Raw genomic sequence first — 17,872 nt, 5'->3', positions numbered from 1 at the left:
ATAATTGATATGCTCTTCTTTATATGTGTTGGAAAAATCAGAAAAATCAGTTAGCAGTTTGCTTAGTTTGTCAAAAGTCAAGTAATTCCATTGTGATATTAAAGGGCTTGGCTTAATAAAATGTCTAGAGTTACTAGCATAAACTCAGTATCTGATTCATCTTAAAGATATGCTGGCTATGTATAGGTTATACCTCATAATTATTTTCAGAAATTTAGGGCCTGGTGAAAGGAATCTTTTCAACTTCATAAACTCAAATATTATTCCACTTTTGTTTAGTTTAATTCACTATGATTGACATACAAGAGTGGAGTCAAATCATACCAGAATAATGATATTTTCATATTTATGGATTCAAATATATTTTCCCTCTTATAATCATAATGTCTTTATCTTCTTAGAAAACTATAATAATATGTTTTTCTAATATTGTGTAAAATACCAGATGTGTTAAAGGAATACGTGAACAAGTTTTATCTAGGATTTATCCAAAAATAAAAGAAAATAAAAGCAAATTTATTAGAGTGTTTTACTTTTCATTTGATCTTTGTGTTCCTTCTAGATCAAATGGTCTTTAGGCTACAAAGATAAATAAAATATAATACTTGAAAGTTTGTGTCCTTATTTGTATCTTAAATTGAGATTAGCAGTTTCTTCAACAGCAAAGTATAAAGGCATAAGGCAAACAAATAATTAAATTCTTTTCTACAACCACTAGATAATGACACTAAAGCCAATCTTCATTGTTAAAACTGAAATTGCTTCACTGCTTGCATGAGTTACATCCATCTTCTTTTTGTCATTGTCAATGTGTAAAATGCAGTTATCATGGTGAACCAGCTACACTATAATTGAAAATCCCATCGCTTAGCATCAATTTTCAGTGGTGGAGTATCATCAAATAATATTTATTGCATAGCTCATTTTGAAGCTCAAGGCCACTGTAATCAGAGATTCCTATACATTGCACTTGACATTATAAACAGCTCTTCGTGAATATTATTTGATAAGGCACTTTAAATCTTTAAATGCATAACAAAGAAATACTTATTGTAATGATGCTTTTTAAGACCAATAACTGTTGAAATTTCTTTGGCTACAAATAAAGAAAATATTCGTTTACATGTAATTGTTCTAGAAATGCTATTGTTTTACTAAAGGTAATGGTTAAATGCTGGATACCAATGAACATGATTACATTTGCCTTCTCTAAAAGAAACTTGACTGTCGTCATTCACTTTAAGATGATTGGGACCATTTATCAGTCTAGACGGCATAGATAAATTGTATCTATAAAAGCCATAGGAAGGATGAAAGGAGCAACTAAGTGCTTCTTGGGTGATGGAGTTTGGCAGCAAAATATTTCCAGGTGCCTGTAATCCATACAACATTTGACTGGTAGAATCAGGTGCTTGTAGATACTGATCACCGGAGTCTTCAGATGAACCACTTTTTGAATTGGTGACCCCCAGGGAAGATAACATAGGCACTTCCATCATGAGTGGGGCTAAAGACTGAGAACTGTTGCTGCTTGCTAGTCTTTCAGGAGCCGGTAAAACAAGAGGTTGCTGTTGCCAAAAATTAGTTGGACAAATCTTGCAGCAAAGAGGCAGGTTGACATTGTGCAGGTATGCCTCTGGACAGGGCATTCCAAGGGAACTTGTAGGTAAATGAAACATAGGTGAAAAGCAAGGTGGAGAAAGTAAGTTCAAAGGAGAGGGGGCCCCTCCACTAGAGGTCACTGGAGATGAGCCACTGCTTCCACCTGTGAATGACAATTCAGTCAATGAATAATGAACTTGACATTTGATGTTCCTGCTATATTAGTAATCATACCCATCACTATCCCTGCTTCATCCTTAGATTAACTTTCCTTGTGAGTTCACAGTTCTTTTAGCTTCTTTGAGACAGGACCTGCTCATTCCTCTGACCAAAGTTCAATATAGTATCTATACCAGGTATCCCTATTGCCTGGGCTACCCACTGGAACAGGTCTGTGGCCTGTTATGAATCTGGCTGGACAGCAGGAGATGATCAGCAGGCCAGTGAGCATTACCTTACTGCCTGAGCTCTGCCTCCTGTCAGATCAGTGGCAGCATTAGATTCTCATAGGAGCGCACACTCTATTGTGAACTGTGCATGTGAGGGATCTAGGTTGAGTGCTCTTTAATGATAATCTAATGCCTGATGATCTGAGGTGGAACAGTTTCATTCTGAAACCATCGCCTCCCAACTCCCACTGTTCGTGGAAAAATTGTCTTGGCCCCTGGTACCAAAAAGATTGGGGACCACTGATCTATACTACTACCACTATTACTTTTAGCACTACTACTATGTATCATGTATTAAGCATTCATTTGCTCAAATATTGTGCTAGGCACTTGAATCACATTTGTCCAAAGAATTACAAAGAAATCCAATTATGACTCGGAGTCAATTATATCTTACAAACACAAACTAGTTTTATTATTTTAAAAATTAAAATATTTACATAATAAATAATTTTTAGTAATCTTAAAAAATTACTAAAATTAGTACTTAAGATGAACAAATTGGTTGTTTTGGATTATGTAGATTTAATTTATAGATAGAATGCATAGATTTCATGTACATTGATTTTTTAAATTCTTCTGACCAAAGGTATACTGATTTTAAAAATTCCTCTGACCAAAGTTACAATGATTTAAAAAATTCCTCTGACCACTGATTTAAAAATCAGTGTACATGAAAATAGTCTTGTATAAATGAAAGCAATATATTTAAAAGCCTTAGCTTTTTTTTCTAATACAAAACAATGAATGGGGCAATTTCCATACTGCATTGTATCTTAAGAGTTGGAAACAATTTTGCAAGTTAAGAAACATAAAGATGAATGTAAGGATTCATATCAATGATGTTTGGTGATCTTTTATGTTTGCCTAGCTCTACTAAAACTAGGGATAATTACAAGGTCCAGGAAACTCTAAACCTTATTTTTGTAAATGTCTGAATTCAAACAATTGGTTATTGGCTGGATTTGACCAAGTTGTTTCTTTTTTTAGTGTTGCTGTTTTCTTAACTGTTTTTGTGTATGTAGACATATCCTAAACCTTCATCAACAAGATTGCAAATATCTTTTATAATAAAGCATTTAAAAGTTATTTAAGAAACTAGTAACTCATTTGCAATTTGAGAGCATTTTGGGTATCTTAAATAATTAAGAAAACTGTGTACTTTAACATTTCATGATCATCTTTAACTTTTTCTTTATTAATGCGCATTTGTTTTGACTTGGATATTTTAAAAGTATGCTTCCTAGATGCTACTGGTTAAATCGACACTGTGAAATAAGTGTTTATATATTTTTCATGCAATTCCCTAAACCATATCGAGACAATCATCCAGTGAAATATTTCACCAAATGATTAGACTTCACTTCTTCCCTTTTCAGTTAGTCGTTATGGCATCATGTAAAACTCAACCTAACTATAATGTTGATTTTGCTTGGTAGTTGTAACCTTGAATTAATGGTCAAAGTCAAGCAACTCCGATGGAGTAAAGATAAAGGGATAAAAAATCCATGTCATTTTCAAGTAAAAATTATTCTGTTTATTATTAACTATCAGAGCAAATTAGGTATTCTTCCACCAGAAAGTCTGCATTATTTAATTGTTATTACTTTGTCATGTAATGTACCATCTGAGAATAAATATCTTGCAATTATTTTTAAATGCTTGTGGCAATTAAATTGTGAAGACTTAGTATTATTTTTAACATTTACTTTCCCCATGGACAAAAAAGAGGAAAATTAGAACTAAGTGATGAATTTAATGAAAGTTATTTTAACGTGTACTGAAAGGTCCTCATAAAAGATAAACTATTCATTTCAATAGTAACATGTCTGCAAATCAGGCTACAAATGCACCACAGGCATATCCTAAAGAACGTGAGATAGTGAGAGGCTGAAGAATCCAGATGAAATCTGAAAATCACAGGGTGTAAGATAACTTACTAACATATGTCAATAAGTCCACAATTACCACATTTCTATTCTCTTCCTTTATGCCAGCTTCCCTCCCTTTATGCCTCTTACCTCATCATTCAGGCAGAGGTACACCCACTTAGCTGTAAGTACACATTTTCTTGCATGTACATATCCCTTTGTATAGTATTTGGTACAAGTGTTCTGGATGTTGTTATTTAATTAATATGTAAAAATAAAACAAATGTTCCAAGTTTTCTTACTTTGTGTGTCTGCGCCAAACGTTTTAAAATCGAGAGTGAAAGAAGGCCTCCATGGGTAGGTCTCTAAAAGCCCATCCAATACACCCCTAAAAAAGAGAGTCAACTTTCAGCATCCCCAGAATGCAATTTCTGAACATAATGATTTTGAGTTATTTTGCTATGTCTTTTAGATGTAACTATTTTAAATATTTCTCTTTTATACAGCTAGACTTCTGAATAAAATTCAGTTAAACCTAGAATTCTAAAATAAGCAAGATCTTAATACTGAGTAGCAAAGGAGTGGGAGGAAGTAATGTTTTGGACACAAAATATCTGGGTTCCTTTTCTACCACCTACTAATTACAAAATTTAGAGCGTTTGAGTCTCTGAGCCAGTTTTCTTATCCTTAAAACTTGTGGGGGGCCGGGCGTGGTGGCTCACGCCTGTAATCCCAGCACTTTGGGAGGCTGAGGTGGGCGGATCACAAGGTCAGGAGTTCAGGACCAGCCTGACCAACATGGTGAAACCCCGTCTCTACTAAAAATACAAAAATTAGCCGGGCCTGTTGGCATGTGTCTGTAATCCCAGCTACTTGGGAGGCTGAGGCAAGTGAATCACTTGAACCCTGGAGGCGGAGGTTGCAGTGAGCCAAGATCACGCCATTGCACTCCAGCCTGGACAGCAGAGTAAGACTCCATCTCGGAAAAAAAAATAAAAATAAAAATAAAAACTTGTGAAAATAGCTAGCTACATCAATATTAGATGTCATTGCTATGCTGCTTACCTGTTTCTTCCAGTATCTCTAAATCCTTTAGCAAAAGGATTTCTTTCTATTTTTAGTTTCGTAATCTATGGATTCAATAGAGAGAGAAAGATAATATCATTGCTTTCAGTAAGAACACTGTCACCGTTGCTTATAGTGGTTACAACCACCAGAAAAGATGTTGCAACATGTAATATGACAATTTAAATAAATGTAACCATATTGCAAGTCATATTTAGAATGGTTATCTCCTATTTATAAATCATTACTTTTATAAATTACATTCTGGAGTTGCCTTCTCACATAAGATTTACACAATTCATTATCAAACTTGCATGGATGACAATTCAATAAAACTATGATTTTTATTTAGAATTGTGGAAAATGCAACTGATTGCAGTTAGCCTCTATCCCAAGGTCCCTCTGGAGCCATTTCCATTTGCCTGAGACATGACCAGCTTTACCTGTTGGTTTTGGTAAGCCGTTACTGTGGTGAACTCAGTTTCTTTAAAGGAGAATGTTTTAACCCCTTCAGTGGGCAAGGACTGAAGCTGGGACAAGTCAACACTGCTGTCTTGCTCTATCACGTGCACTCGGGGTTTGTACTTATGCATGGATTGCAGAATAATCTGGAGGAGAAATGACCAATGCTGTTAGAAAAACTGGCTTCCAGTCCCCAACCCCAGTTCTCTCTCCTGACCACCTCCACCACGTGCACACAAAAAGGCAATGATGAGGCTTAGGTAACTATTTTGTTATGCCATTTGGCCTCCAACAGAGGCACTCCGAGGGAGGCGCTCCGAGCTAAAAACATTTCCAGAGAAAGGCACCTCAGCGGCACCCGTCAGCAGTGATTCCATTTCCAGATTGAGGCCTTTTCCTGCTTCAAACATTGGCGACCATCTGGTGTGGAAGTGGCACTGCGATCTGCTAGCCTGCTACAGGTTCTCATGGCAGTAACTGATGGGCTTGGACATAGTGGGTAACCTTCTGGCATACCCTACCTCCTAATCTTGGGAGCTTCCGTCTTTCCTTTTGTAGCTGGCACAGTGCCAGACTGGGGAGGGCAGAAGCAGGGATGCACCTAGTTACAATGTGCAAGATCAATAGTACCTATGAGGGTTGGTTGTTGGGGAGGTTTCCAGGCTGCAGTCTGACATTCCCCCACTTGTATCCTTCCACCACACCATACAATACACTGGGTGCCCATCCAACTGCGTGGACTATAGGAAGGCAATCAGAGATCACAGTGATTGCCCAGGAGGCTATGGTGCCTGAGAACTGCCTGAATGGTTCCCTCCTACTCTCCCAGACCAGGCATTCTGGCTTAAACAGGTCTCTTTCTGTCCTCAAACTCCCTATATTCGCCACCCCCAGTTGCCAGCACTCTCAGATGCCAAACAAACGTTTCAGGAGCCCTAGGTTGGCTACTTTACTTACAGGTGCAGGGCTTGGACAGTTCCTAAAAAACACAACATGTGCATCTGCAAAAAGCTTCCTTGGCCTCTCCAGGGTGGCCAGTGGGCAGAAGCCTTGGCACCTCCCTACTCAGGGTAAAGGATTTTGCTCACGTACATGGCCTTTGTCATCCATCTCATTGTTGGTGAGTTTCATGCGATCAAAGCTTATGATCTGCCGCATCCAGGTCTCTCCTGAGCAGGGTGAGTCCGGGTGAACATAGAATCTAGGAATGATGCACAGATGATCTGTATTCCCGGCTACCATCCACTGTGAGCTGTGATACACATACCTGAAAAAACACATGCTGTGGCACTAGGCGCAGCAGGCATAAGCTGGGAGCTGTTGTGTTCTGTTCCTGAGGATTTTGCTCCAGATTAGCCCAGTGATCTCAAGGGCAAGTAAGCAGAAGATTCAACTTAATTTCTAACAAGCATTCAGGGGCAAAAAATAAACTGTAAATAAGCATATGTCATCAAAATGCAATGAAGTGCAGGGCAAGTAAAATGTCATGAGATTTCTAAGTCTGGTTTGTATTTTCTCACAGAAATCACCACAGAAATTGATCTAACCCATTTTATCTCACAGAGACAATGGAAAAATCCACTAGCTTTGGGTGCGAAGAGTCTGGGAAGAAGTGGAGGGCTGACAAGTATTTCTGTCTAGCCTACTGTCACCAGTCCTCGTGGAAGCCCTTTTGCCAATAAGGCTTCACATCAAGAAAACTCTTAGGAACACAGTCCTGCACAGCCTCTGGCCGATTTTCACACTATTTCCAATCTCAACTTCCCAGTTTTGCACCTATTCCCATGCCAGCTGCAACTTGAGAAGCAAACAGCTTTTTCTGCTGTTTTCATACTGCAGCCCCAGCAATCCTCTGAGCTGAGCCTTCTCCTTGCTTTCAAAGCTAGCTCTGGTTTTGAGGTGGGCTGTCTCCTTGGAGGACCAGGGACCCGCCTCTGTGTCAAATGCTCACAGCCCTAGTGTAAACAGCTGTCACCTCCCCACCCCTCCAACCGTGAACTGGACCCCAAGCCCCTGAGTCAAAGTGTTGGCAAGCTGGTGTGTCTGGGATGTATCCCACAAGGGCTTTTTGGCTTTAGAACAATTGGGCCACTTTCAGCCTGCTGTAGGTTGAGGACTTAAATAAAGGGAAAATGATACTTGTACTCTCTAAGACCCAGACATTGCTTCAGGGGAAAGATTAAAGATGGACCAAAAGACAGGCCTAGACACAGGAACTGCTTGACTGACCTTGAGTGGCAAATTGATCATCCTTCTGGGCTCCTGCTGCCAAAGCAGCACAGCTCAGAGCCCAGTGTGTCCCCAGAAACCCAGGCTCCCATGGAGCCTGGGGATTTCTCCCACAATTCCTTCAATCCCCTTCCCTTCTGGCCACCAGAGCCCACACCCTCTGCAGTTTACACAACCAAGGCCAGAGCAGTGGGTAGGGAGAAGCTTGGGGTACATTTGAAGCTCTAATTAGTGCCCTAAATTCACTGCATTCCAAGAGGGGATGGGGGCAGAAGAGAGGAAGAAGACTTCTCTTCTTTCACTGGGAAACCCAGTTTGAAAAAGAAAATTCAACTCCCAAAGCCCACAGGAGAGCAATCGCTCACCACCACTCCCCATGCTAGAGTTTTCAAAGTTGTGCTGTTAGGTTGCAGGTCTGAAGGTTCAAATCCCTGGCCCTAGCCTGGGCATGGAGTACCATCCTATGGGGCCCATTACCTATAGCGTTTGGAATCCACTGGCACCACATCGATGGCCACAAAGTACTGCTTCCCTGGATCCAACCCTTTCACTTTGACCCGAACAGAGGGGAACATCCGCCTGTAAGAAAGAAAATAAGGACTGACCCAAGAGCTTTTAGAAATGTTTGGAAGAGGGAGTGGCTCTGGACAAATGCTGACTCAGTAAAAAGTGAAGGGATTCACAATACCCTTCCCATTTCAAAATAGCAAAGAATAGCATTTGCAAATGAGAAAAGATGGTTGGTTGTATACTTGACTGAACAAGCATGGAATTTCTAAGTGGAGCAGAATATTATTATCACAAGGCTTTGTTCATGTCCCTCCCCAACCATAATAAAAAGCTATAGAAGAGAAAGTATGAGAGAAAAAGCTGTGTCCCAACCTCCTTTTCAAGGGTACTTCCTGTGAAGCAGATTTGTGGAAGGCTGAAATTTGTAAGACTCACAAAATAACCAGCTGCAGTGAAGTGGCTGTCCCATGCCAAAAGGTGGCTATGGGAATGGCTCACCTCAAAATAACCTGGGCCAGGTCTGGCGGGCGCGAGGAACTGTGACATGGAATATTGTCCATGGTTATCTTAGAGGCCTTAACTGAGAGGTCTGGCCACAGTCTAAGACCAAAGTCTGATTTTTGTCTTATACTACACAGGCAGGAGACGGGGAAGTGAGTTATTTGAGTCATAGTGTACAGGAAAGGAAGAATGAGCCACTTACATGGGGCCAGGTAAGTCTGAGCCCTATCAATTGAGGGGCTATGGCTTTCTACTGTATGTCAGGGAGTTGGGGAAAAGGAACAGAGGAGTACCAGAGCATGAAACTGGAGACTCCTCATCTTACCAGAGCGGTAAATTAAGTGCCTAATGTGTGCGACCCGTGTGAACAGCTTGGGCAGAACCGAACCTGCCCGCTTTAGTAATGATCATCTCAGTCCCGATGTCATGGAATCTCTTCCACAGTTCAGATCCTTGAAGCTCCATTTGAATATCTTTCTCTTCCAGACTTTCAGAGCTGTTGCCATCGCCGCTGTCGCTGCCGCAGCCAGAGGAAGCAGTTGTTGAGGACTCTGTCTTAGGTTGTTTTTCTGCTGGACACAGAAACGCGCTCAGGGTTTAAGACAGCGTCACAGTTCACATGCCCACTTCTCTCTGGTGCCTATCTTGGAGCAGACAGGCCTTGTACCTTCCCTAGGAACTTTGGCGACAGATTCCCCAAGCTTCGCATAACACCCTCTGCGTCCGCTTAATGGAGAAAGAGGGGCCGTGAAAGGTGCAGCCCCGCTACCACCCCCTACCCGCCCGCCTTTTTTTTTTCCCTCAGATTTGCCAATCCTCACTCTCTTGGAGACGTTGGTAACCGAGACTGGATGCCCTCGGGATTTGGGAACTCGCCCTGCTTCCCATCCCGGGATACAACAGCCACCCGCTGGCTCTGAGAGCTTCCCGCGAAGGTAGGAGGAGGATGTATGAGAGACTCACTTCACAATCATGTAGGGACCCTCCCCTTTACCGCAAAGAAACTGCTGTATTCCGGGAAGGATTCGGAGGCGCTGAAACTTCCCCTTCACCAGGTGGTCGAGGTGTCCCGCGGCTCCTAATGTGGCTCTGGCTGCGTCGGGACGCGAGCCAGGCGGAGAGATGCGGAACCAGTAAGCTCAGGCAACCGGCTCAGGGCAATGGGAGTACTTACCAAGCGGCTCGCTCTTCCCTGCAGCGCAGCTCCTTCTCTCCTCCTCTTCCTCTCCGCCCTTTTTCTCCTGCAGCTCAGGCTGCTCCTCCTGTATTGGGTCCTGGAATTTTCTTTTGCTGGGTCTCCCCACCAAGGCTTCCACGGAGAAGGCACGCGCCCGAGAGCTCAGAGCCATCCCTGGAGGGGGTGAAGGGATTCTTTGCAGCAAAGTTTCAACCTGAACTGGATTAGGGAGGGAGGGGGAGACACAGGCGGAGGGCACGGAGGGTAAAGGAAGGAGGGAAAGCAGGAAAAACAAAACAAAACCAAACCCAAAACCCAAATCTGAAAAACAATTTCTGGATCTGTATTCAAATAAATCAATTTTGTGTGTATGTGTATGTGTGTGTGTGTGTGTGTGTGTGTAATTTTTATATATACATATATAGTTTTTGTTTGAATAGACGAAAGAAAAGGAGAGGAAGATCAAACTAGTATATATGTCCTTCAAAGTCTAGTCTCCCTTCCTCCCAGTGGACATGTGCAGACCATTAGTCCTCAAATCCCCGATTCCAGGACCTGGCAGAGCACAGAAATTGGCAAGTGCCCGCCTTTTAGGGAGCAGACCTGCCGCCAATGGCGGCTCAGGTTGCTGGGATTGGGAGTTACTGTTGCATCCAGTGAATACCCAGCCGGTCACTGCCTCCACTGTTTGTTTTGGAAACTATTGGAAGCATAAAAAACACAGTGAGTGACACTTCATAGTCTAACAGGGAGGGGGGTTTAGGGGCTTGTTGGAAAAAAAGCTATAGATAGGGAGGTAGAGAGAGGAGAAAAGGGAGACACAGGTTACGATTTTATATTAAATTATAAAACTCAAAGACATGCGAAATAATTGCCCACGAGGGGCCACTTTAAGCAGATCCAGAGAGATGTATCAGGGTCTTTTGCTCTCCAGTGAAGGCACTGGGAAACAGAAAGGAGCACAAGCTTTTGGGGCCAGTTGGCTCTGCAGGTGGAGTCTCAAACTAGGTGAGCAGCAGTTGTGCCAGTTTATCCTCTCTCTTCTGGTAGTGAAGTGAGGATAGGCAGGAGTCTTCCAGTTGCCACTGTCAAGCATCAGAGAAAACTTGGATCTTCAAGCCCTGCCTCTGCTAGAGCCCAATATTCCTATACATAGCCTTTGTTTTTTTCTCACAGGACTTAATCAGCAAACATAGTCTAAAAACTCCAGGGCCACCAGCAGGGCAACAAAAGGGCCTTTGCTCCCAAGAATGTGCATAACTCAAAATGTTTGGATTAAGTGATTGATTCCAGTGTCTCCTGGAATATATTCTTGGGCTGGATTTTACTTTTCCTTAAACTGAATATACAAGTTTCTTTTTCTTTTTTTCTTTTTTTTCTTTTTTTTTTTTTGGGAAGAGACTTGTCTACGACGTCCAAAGAACACGTTTATGTGTGCAGATATGAGATGTCTGCCTGTGTGCACATGACTTGGTCACATACTTTTCATCAGAAATAAGAAATCAAGTGCCCCTGGATTCTTTTGCAGGTTGCATCTTAACTAATGGCATTTGCATTTTTCCAGAAAAATTATATTATTCACCTCTGACACATTGGTAAAAAGGGCATGTAAAGCCGATCCAAGTTCATTTAAAATAAGATGCAACTTGAAATAACTTATAATATATGCCAATACTGGAATCTGGGAGTAAAAGACCTGTGTGTCCTTTTAATTTCAGCTACTTAGGTACAAATGTGCCCTGCCACTGTGATGACAGTGGTAGTGGTGGTGGCAGGGGGATATTCAGTCATAGGGAGGAGATCTTCAGGCAACTGGGTATGACTTTAAACACTCCAAAAATCTCAGTATGGCCAAGGGTTAGTTACAGCTTGGATGCCGCTGAAGGGTTTGGCTCAATCATTAGTTATCCACTGCTCACCATGCAGAACTGAGAAAGACACTGTTCCTATCCTAGACAGGCAAAGTGAACCTCACAGGGCAAGGCCACTTTCCTATAGGGAACTTGGGCTGGAAAACAGCCACATCTGCATGTGATCTTTGCCACATCTCTTAAGAGCATTTGTTTCTTTTTGCACCCATTAAAGTGGGGGGAGAGTGTTCATTTCCTCTTACTCAGAAGATATATCTATTATCTATCTATGTATCTATCTATCAATCTGTCTATCCATCTATCTATCTATCTATCTATCATCTATATTTTATTTATTGCATGCTCTTAGCTAAAATACACAACTCAAAAACAGAAAAGTCGAGTTTATTTGTTAATTTTGGAGTGCAATTTACCATGTAATATTTGTGTTAGTATCTCCTAATACAGGCATTTTCTTGCCTTTAACTTTAGCTCACTTTATTGTTAAAAAGCAGGACATTACCTTGTATAGAAAGGGACAACTTTGGTTGGTATCTTTTTTTTAAATAGATTTTTGTAAAAATAAGGCAAAAGATGTTTGTTGCAATGTCTGTGCTAGTATTTTAGACTACCTAACATATGATGTGATATTTTGAAATCGAGAAAATAGCATATCTTGGGTGTAAGTTTCTTTCTCAGAAGAAACTTCTTTCTTAATATTTATTACATGCATGTAATTTAGTCATCCAGAATTTCTTATTTTTTAATCTGAACTTTTTCCATTCCCATTTCTGTATATATCTGTTGACATCACTGGGAGATATGTAGCTAAGCTCTCCCTTGTATGTACTAGACTAAAGTATAGTTAGTTCCTGTTAACTCGTATCTGAGGGGGAAAATATTGCATTATCTCATAACTAACTTTGCAATCTGGTCAGCTGCTGAAGCACTGGGTTGTCAGGTATTGGGGGCCTGAGGCGCATATACTAATGCCAGCAATTCATTCTCCACACCTGGAAGTCTCTTTGGGGCATCTCTATATTTCATCCATGAACACCCATAAACCTTTATAAGAGACTCTTATAAAGAGCAAAGCATGTGGAGATTTCTGAGACCCACAGGGGCCCACAATAGAAAGAAGAATATGTTTTTTAAGTTTGATAATAGGAAAATCCTTACAGTAAAATGTTGGTTTTGAATTGTCCACTCCCCGTGATTAAGATATTTTGGCATAGTTCCAAGCTTGTAGAACATGAATCTGAAATAAGCTACTCATGGCCTTTTTTTTTTTTTTTTTTTTTTGCCATTACTTGGGAAAGACCTCCTTTGAATGAACACTCTAATGAACACTCTAATGAAAGCAGAGTCAGGAAATGTAATCAGCTTCCCCGCAACATCATTTGAGTACCTGAATTCAACTTTGCCTGCGCTAGCTAAGTTACATGAAGAAATAAATTATCTTTGTTTGCTTAAGTGAGCTTCAGCTGGGTTTCCATTACTTGTAGACAAAAGAATCTTGACAAATACACTCATCTTGATAAAAATTTGGAAGATCACCTTCTTCTTCTTGTTTTCTTTCTTCCTTTCCTCTTCTTTCTCCTTTGTCAATACTACTGGTTATGAGAATAGGAAAATTATATGCTATTGACTAAATTTTACTTTCTACATGAATTCTTCAGGCTATGATAATAAATAGGAATAAGGCTCAAGCAGTACACCATATAAGAAGACAGACTTTGGATTCAGACTGACCTGATTCAAATTCTGACTCTACTTTCTATCTGAATGACCTTATACAAGTCTTTTTTTTTTTTTTTTTTTTTTTGCATTCAGTTCTTTGTTTTAACCGTTTAAAGCTATTATTTCTAACACTTTTATCATACAGTATGTTTCTGTAAGTGTGTGTGTATATCTGAGGGTTTAGTAAAAAAAGAAAAAAAACATGCAAACCGCTTAGGACAAAGCCTGGAACATAATAAGCACTCACAGATGTTTTCAAAATTAAAGAGATGATGGGAGTTAATTTCAAGAATGTGCTAATCTTTCTATCAACTATACAGCTATGAATTATTTGAGGCAAAACACTCGAAGCGGAAAACTTTGGGATCAACATTGGAACCACTAACTTTTGGTTAAATCCTAAAGCAGATTCAAAAGGTTGAAAGTCTTTAGGGAAGCCAACTTTCTTAAAGAAATTCAAATACTATTTTAATAAATAAAATTAGTCAATTAAACCAGAAGATTGCATTTGAATTTCAAAAATCCATAGGAAACATGTCTTCTAGAATACATGACCTGTTTTTATCAATTTTATCCTTGGAAATATATCTTTGGTATTTGTCAATGCAATGTAAGTGTATGTTCTTATATGATTAGATAAAATATGTTAATGACAAGACCCTAACTCATAGGTGTGTTCTTACTTCAGGAAATTGAGGGACGTGGCCTAATTAATATTGAAGTAATTCTCACACTGAATCCCTCAACTTCTGGTTGGCTTAATTCAATATAATCTCTCAAGAAGACTGTGCTTTTATTCATCTAGTCATTGAGTCATGCGCGTCAAACTTTGTTACTCTTGCTCCTCGGTAGAGTAGGGGAAGAAAAAGTAGAGATACAAATTCTTATCTGTGTTCACTGTGTTCTTCTCATGGGGAGGACTGGAAGCGAAATGCTTATGCTTGCAAAAACTTTAGCTACCGGAAAATGTATTCTGTTGAATTTAATCGTGTGTTCATATTGCTATCAAATGGTGAAGGCCTTTCTATGATAATAATTACAACATTAGGCTTCAGTTCATTGTATTTCTCATTCTAACAGAAGTATATCAAAAGCATACAACTACATTTTCTTATTTCATCACTGGATTAATAACTTAAGGTCGATAGAATTTTTAAAAATTTCCTAGGAAATTTGTCCCCAGAATTATGGGGACAGTTTTGTAGTTGGCTAATTTTGAGCAGGATAAATGAATAAATGAAAAAGATAAAACCTTTTTGAAAGTCCAAATGTTAACTACCCTATTGTGATTCTAGTAATTGCCAGAAGAGGCATTGTATGGTCACCTTTCAGCTGCCTTTGACTTCCTGGAGCAGTGAAAATAATAAATAATTGTAAATGCATCCTTTCTCTTTTAGTCCTCAAACACTCTCCATTAAAACATTGAACTTAAGGCCAGGTATATGGGTTCACACTTGTAATCCCAGTGCTTTGGGAGGCTGAGGGAAAAGGATAGCTTGAGTCCAGGAGTTTGAGACCATCCTGAGCAACATAGAAGATCCTGTCTCTACAAAGCATAACGAACAAAATTAAAGAAACATACACACACACACACACAACAACAACACCAAACTAGAGTCAAACCCAGTACTTTTCTATGTTACCTCCCCTCTCTGGTGCTCCATTGGAACTTGCACAGTCATATATTAACTGAAGTCTCAATCAGGATTGCTGGACATCATATTTTTTCATGGGTTGAGTTTGTGGTATGTGAATTTTAGGTTAGGTCATTTTAACTTGGGTGTACTTGGGTATTATGTCTTATACATTTCTTTTACTTACTCCACCCCCATGTTTCCTCTTTCCTGTTTCCTTTTCTCTCTCTCTTTTTTTTTCATGCTGCCTTTTTTTTTTTTTTTTTTTTTTTTTTTGAAACAGAGACAGAGTCTCACTCTGTTGCCCAGGCTGGAGTGCAATGGCATGATCTCAGCTCACTGCAACCTCTGCCTCCCGGGTTCAGGTGATTCTGCTGCCTCAGCCTCCTAAGTAGCTGGGATTACAGGCACATGTCACCACGCCCGACTAATTTTCATATTTTTAGTAGAGACAGGGTTTCACCATGTTGGCCAGGCTGGTCTTGAACTCCTGACCTAGGGTGATCCTCCTGCCTTGACCTTCCAAAGTGCTGGAATTACAGACTTGAACTGCTGCTGGCCTCATGCTGCCTTTTTAAAAATGAGGATGAGAGTCAGAGTTACCTCCAAATATGCTATGTGCATCAGCCCCAAAGAAAGTGGGCTAGGATTTGAAAAATGACTGCAGGTGCCAGTGTGATATTTTAAAATAGATAATTCAGACATGTAGCAAAATATCACTGGCTCAGATCACTTGAACGAGGATATGCCAAGTTTATTGCATCAATGAAGTTTTGAAAAAAAAATACTGTTTATGAAGAATGATTTTATCTTCCTAAAACCAGAAAAATGCTTGCTTTACATCCTCTTCCCCTACACACGCTTTCTCACCATGCAGTCCTCAGATCAGTGAGTCATTATCTGGCTCTGCCTAATTTGGGCAGCCATGAGCCCAACAGAAGCAGATCCTTCTGTTAAGAAATAAATCATCCTGAACTCCATTGGGCCCACCAAATCTCATGCTGATCTTTTCATTATTTAATTACTCCTGATTATTTACAATATATTTTCCTCTTCTTACCTTGGCACCCTACCCCATCATTCCTAGGGCATGTGAATAAGGTACTAAAGGCTTCTTTCCATATTCTCATAATTATCTGTATTTAATCAGGGCTTTTCAATGCCTAACAACCACAGATGTACTGACAGTCAGAAGTATTTGGTAGTAGGCCGAGGGATTTTCCCTAAGTCTATCAAAACACCAAATATAGGCAAACACTTATACTGCCTGTGCTTGAAGCCAATCTATGCCTTCTTTCATACACTGTCTCCCTTCCCAGGGTCCCCACATTAACATTACTAGACAAAAAACTGCTCCTTCATGAAATAAATGTTTGTAGAGTTAGTAAATCCTGATCGATGCTCCAAGGGGAAAAAGCGAAGGCTTTAATAATTAAGAAATAAAGACAAATTTTAAAAAAATACAAAAGAGAAATCACAGAAGACAATAAGGTATCCATGGGGATAACTGAAGCAAAGCAACCATACCACCCTACAGCAAACTCCCTGACATGCCTTTCATAGCCAGGTGCTTTCTGTAGTCTCCTTCTCTAGTTTGAAGGGGCATGTGTGTGTGGTATGCGTGCTTGTGTGTTTGTGTTACAATGCAGTATATGAACTCAAGCTCTAGTGAGAAAAATCAAGAATAAGTAAAATAAAACAATTTCTTTTGGCACACTTTGATGTTCCCTCTCTCACCCCAATGCCCATGCTTTGGGACTTCAGACCTCCTCCTGAAATCAAGTGAGTGCAAAGAGGATCCAATAATCCTTCTGCCTCTGTGATCTAGAGCTCCTTGGGGAAGAGCCTCAGTAGAAAGTACCACTGCTTAGAGCCCTTGGCTAGGGCCACTTTTCAGTGTTAGACACCTGCCACTCAGCTCAGTGGCTACCATGTTGGCTTCAGTCCTCACCTTCCAGGAGGCACTCTCGTCCCTCCACCTTGCTCCCTAGCTCTCTAAACAAGATCTGTGAGCCCTAATGCATAGTATCCTGGGCCTGGGAGCCTTCTGGCAACATTGCTACCTAGGAGAGGGACTATTGCTGGATTCTTTGGGTATTACAGCATACTCTCAACCTACTGGACAAGTCTAGCCTTCATTAATTTTAAGGAGCACTAACATTCTACTTTCAGTCCCCGAGAGGTAGTGATGGCAAGATCTCTGTCACAAAACCCCAGCTGATGAAAGATGAAACTGACAATTATCACTTGGACTTTCCTAATGTTAGGGACTTGGTTAGTGATAGTTAACAGGAGAGGCAGAGGCTGAGGAGAATCCCTGTGCCAATGTGCCCCTAAAACCTATAACACGGTCAGTAAGGCAGAGGTATTTACCTGGAAGGCAAGAAGCAGTGTGTTGCTGTGTCAAGAGGCCAGGCCAGCCCAGTGATTCTGAAGTCAAGTCTCAGTCAGAGCTCATTCACTCTGCATATGCCTGCAGCAGCCGCTCTTCTCAAGAGCCCAGAGAAGAGTGGACTAGAGCCAGAGCACAAGAGAACGTGGTGTTCTGGCCCTCAGCTGTGGGAGAGGCACTTGCTACTTCCGGGGTTGGACTCCAGCAACTTCTCCCACAGAAGACATGCTTTTACTCAAGGTTGGCCATGAAGTCACAAAGACAGTCTGTGATTTCAGCTTTCAGAGCTTCAAGGCTGCAGGCACCACGCATCCTACCTCAGCCTCCCTGTTGTAACCATACCTGGTTGCATCGTGCTCTGAGCTACAGGATAATGCACTTGGAGAAAAA

At 40.6% G+C, this 17,872-nt stretch overlaps 1 protein-coding gene across 3 annotated transcripts; it reads right to left on the bottom strand.

Moving 5' to 3' along the window:
• Positions 1–500: 500 nt before the first annotated feature.
• On the bottom strand, positions 501–17,598 carry TBX22 (T-box 22). 3 transcript variants are annotated; one of them, XM_011967201.1, is made up of 9 exons: positions 17,464–17,598; positions 9,864–10,040; positions 9,078–9,258; positions 8,156–8,257; positions 6,542–6,716; positions 5,431–5,595; positions 4,988–5,052; positions 4,225–4,310; positions 501–1,765 (listed from the first exon to the last, which is right to left on the bottom strand). In XM_011967201.1, the coding sequence occupies exons 2-9, from the start codon at positions 10,036–10,038 to the stop codon at positions 1,155–1,157; spliced, it is 1,560 nt and encodes a 519-aa protein (XP_011822591.1). In that variant the 5' UTR covers positions 10,039–10,040; positions 17,464–17,598; the 3' UTR covers positions 501–1,154. The 3 variants fall into 3 exon arrangements, with proteins under 3 accessions (XP_011822591.1, XP_011822592.1, XP_011822593.1); XM_011967202.1 differs by having other exon boundaries at positions 9,082–9,258; XM_011967203.1 differs by lacking the exons at positions 9,864–10,040; positions 17,464–17,598 and having other exon boundaries at positions 9,015–9,258.
• Positions 17,599–17,872: the final 274 nt, after the last annotated feature.

The sequence above is a fragment of the Mandrillus leucophaeus genome, unplaced genomic scaffold (genome assembly GCF_000951045.1).
Source record: "Mandrillus leucophaeus isolate KB7577 unplaced genomic scaffold, Mleu.le_1.0 Scaffold791, whole genome shotgun sequence".
Lineage (NCBI taxonomy): Eukaryota > Metazoa > Chordata > Mammalia > Primates > Cercopithecidae > Mandrillus > Mandrillus leucophaeus.
The sequence above is the reverse complement of the archived record's forward strand: the minus strand, read 5'-3'. Positions and strand labels throughout refer to the sequence as shown.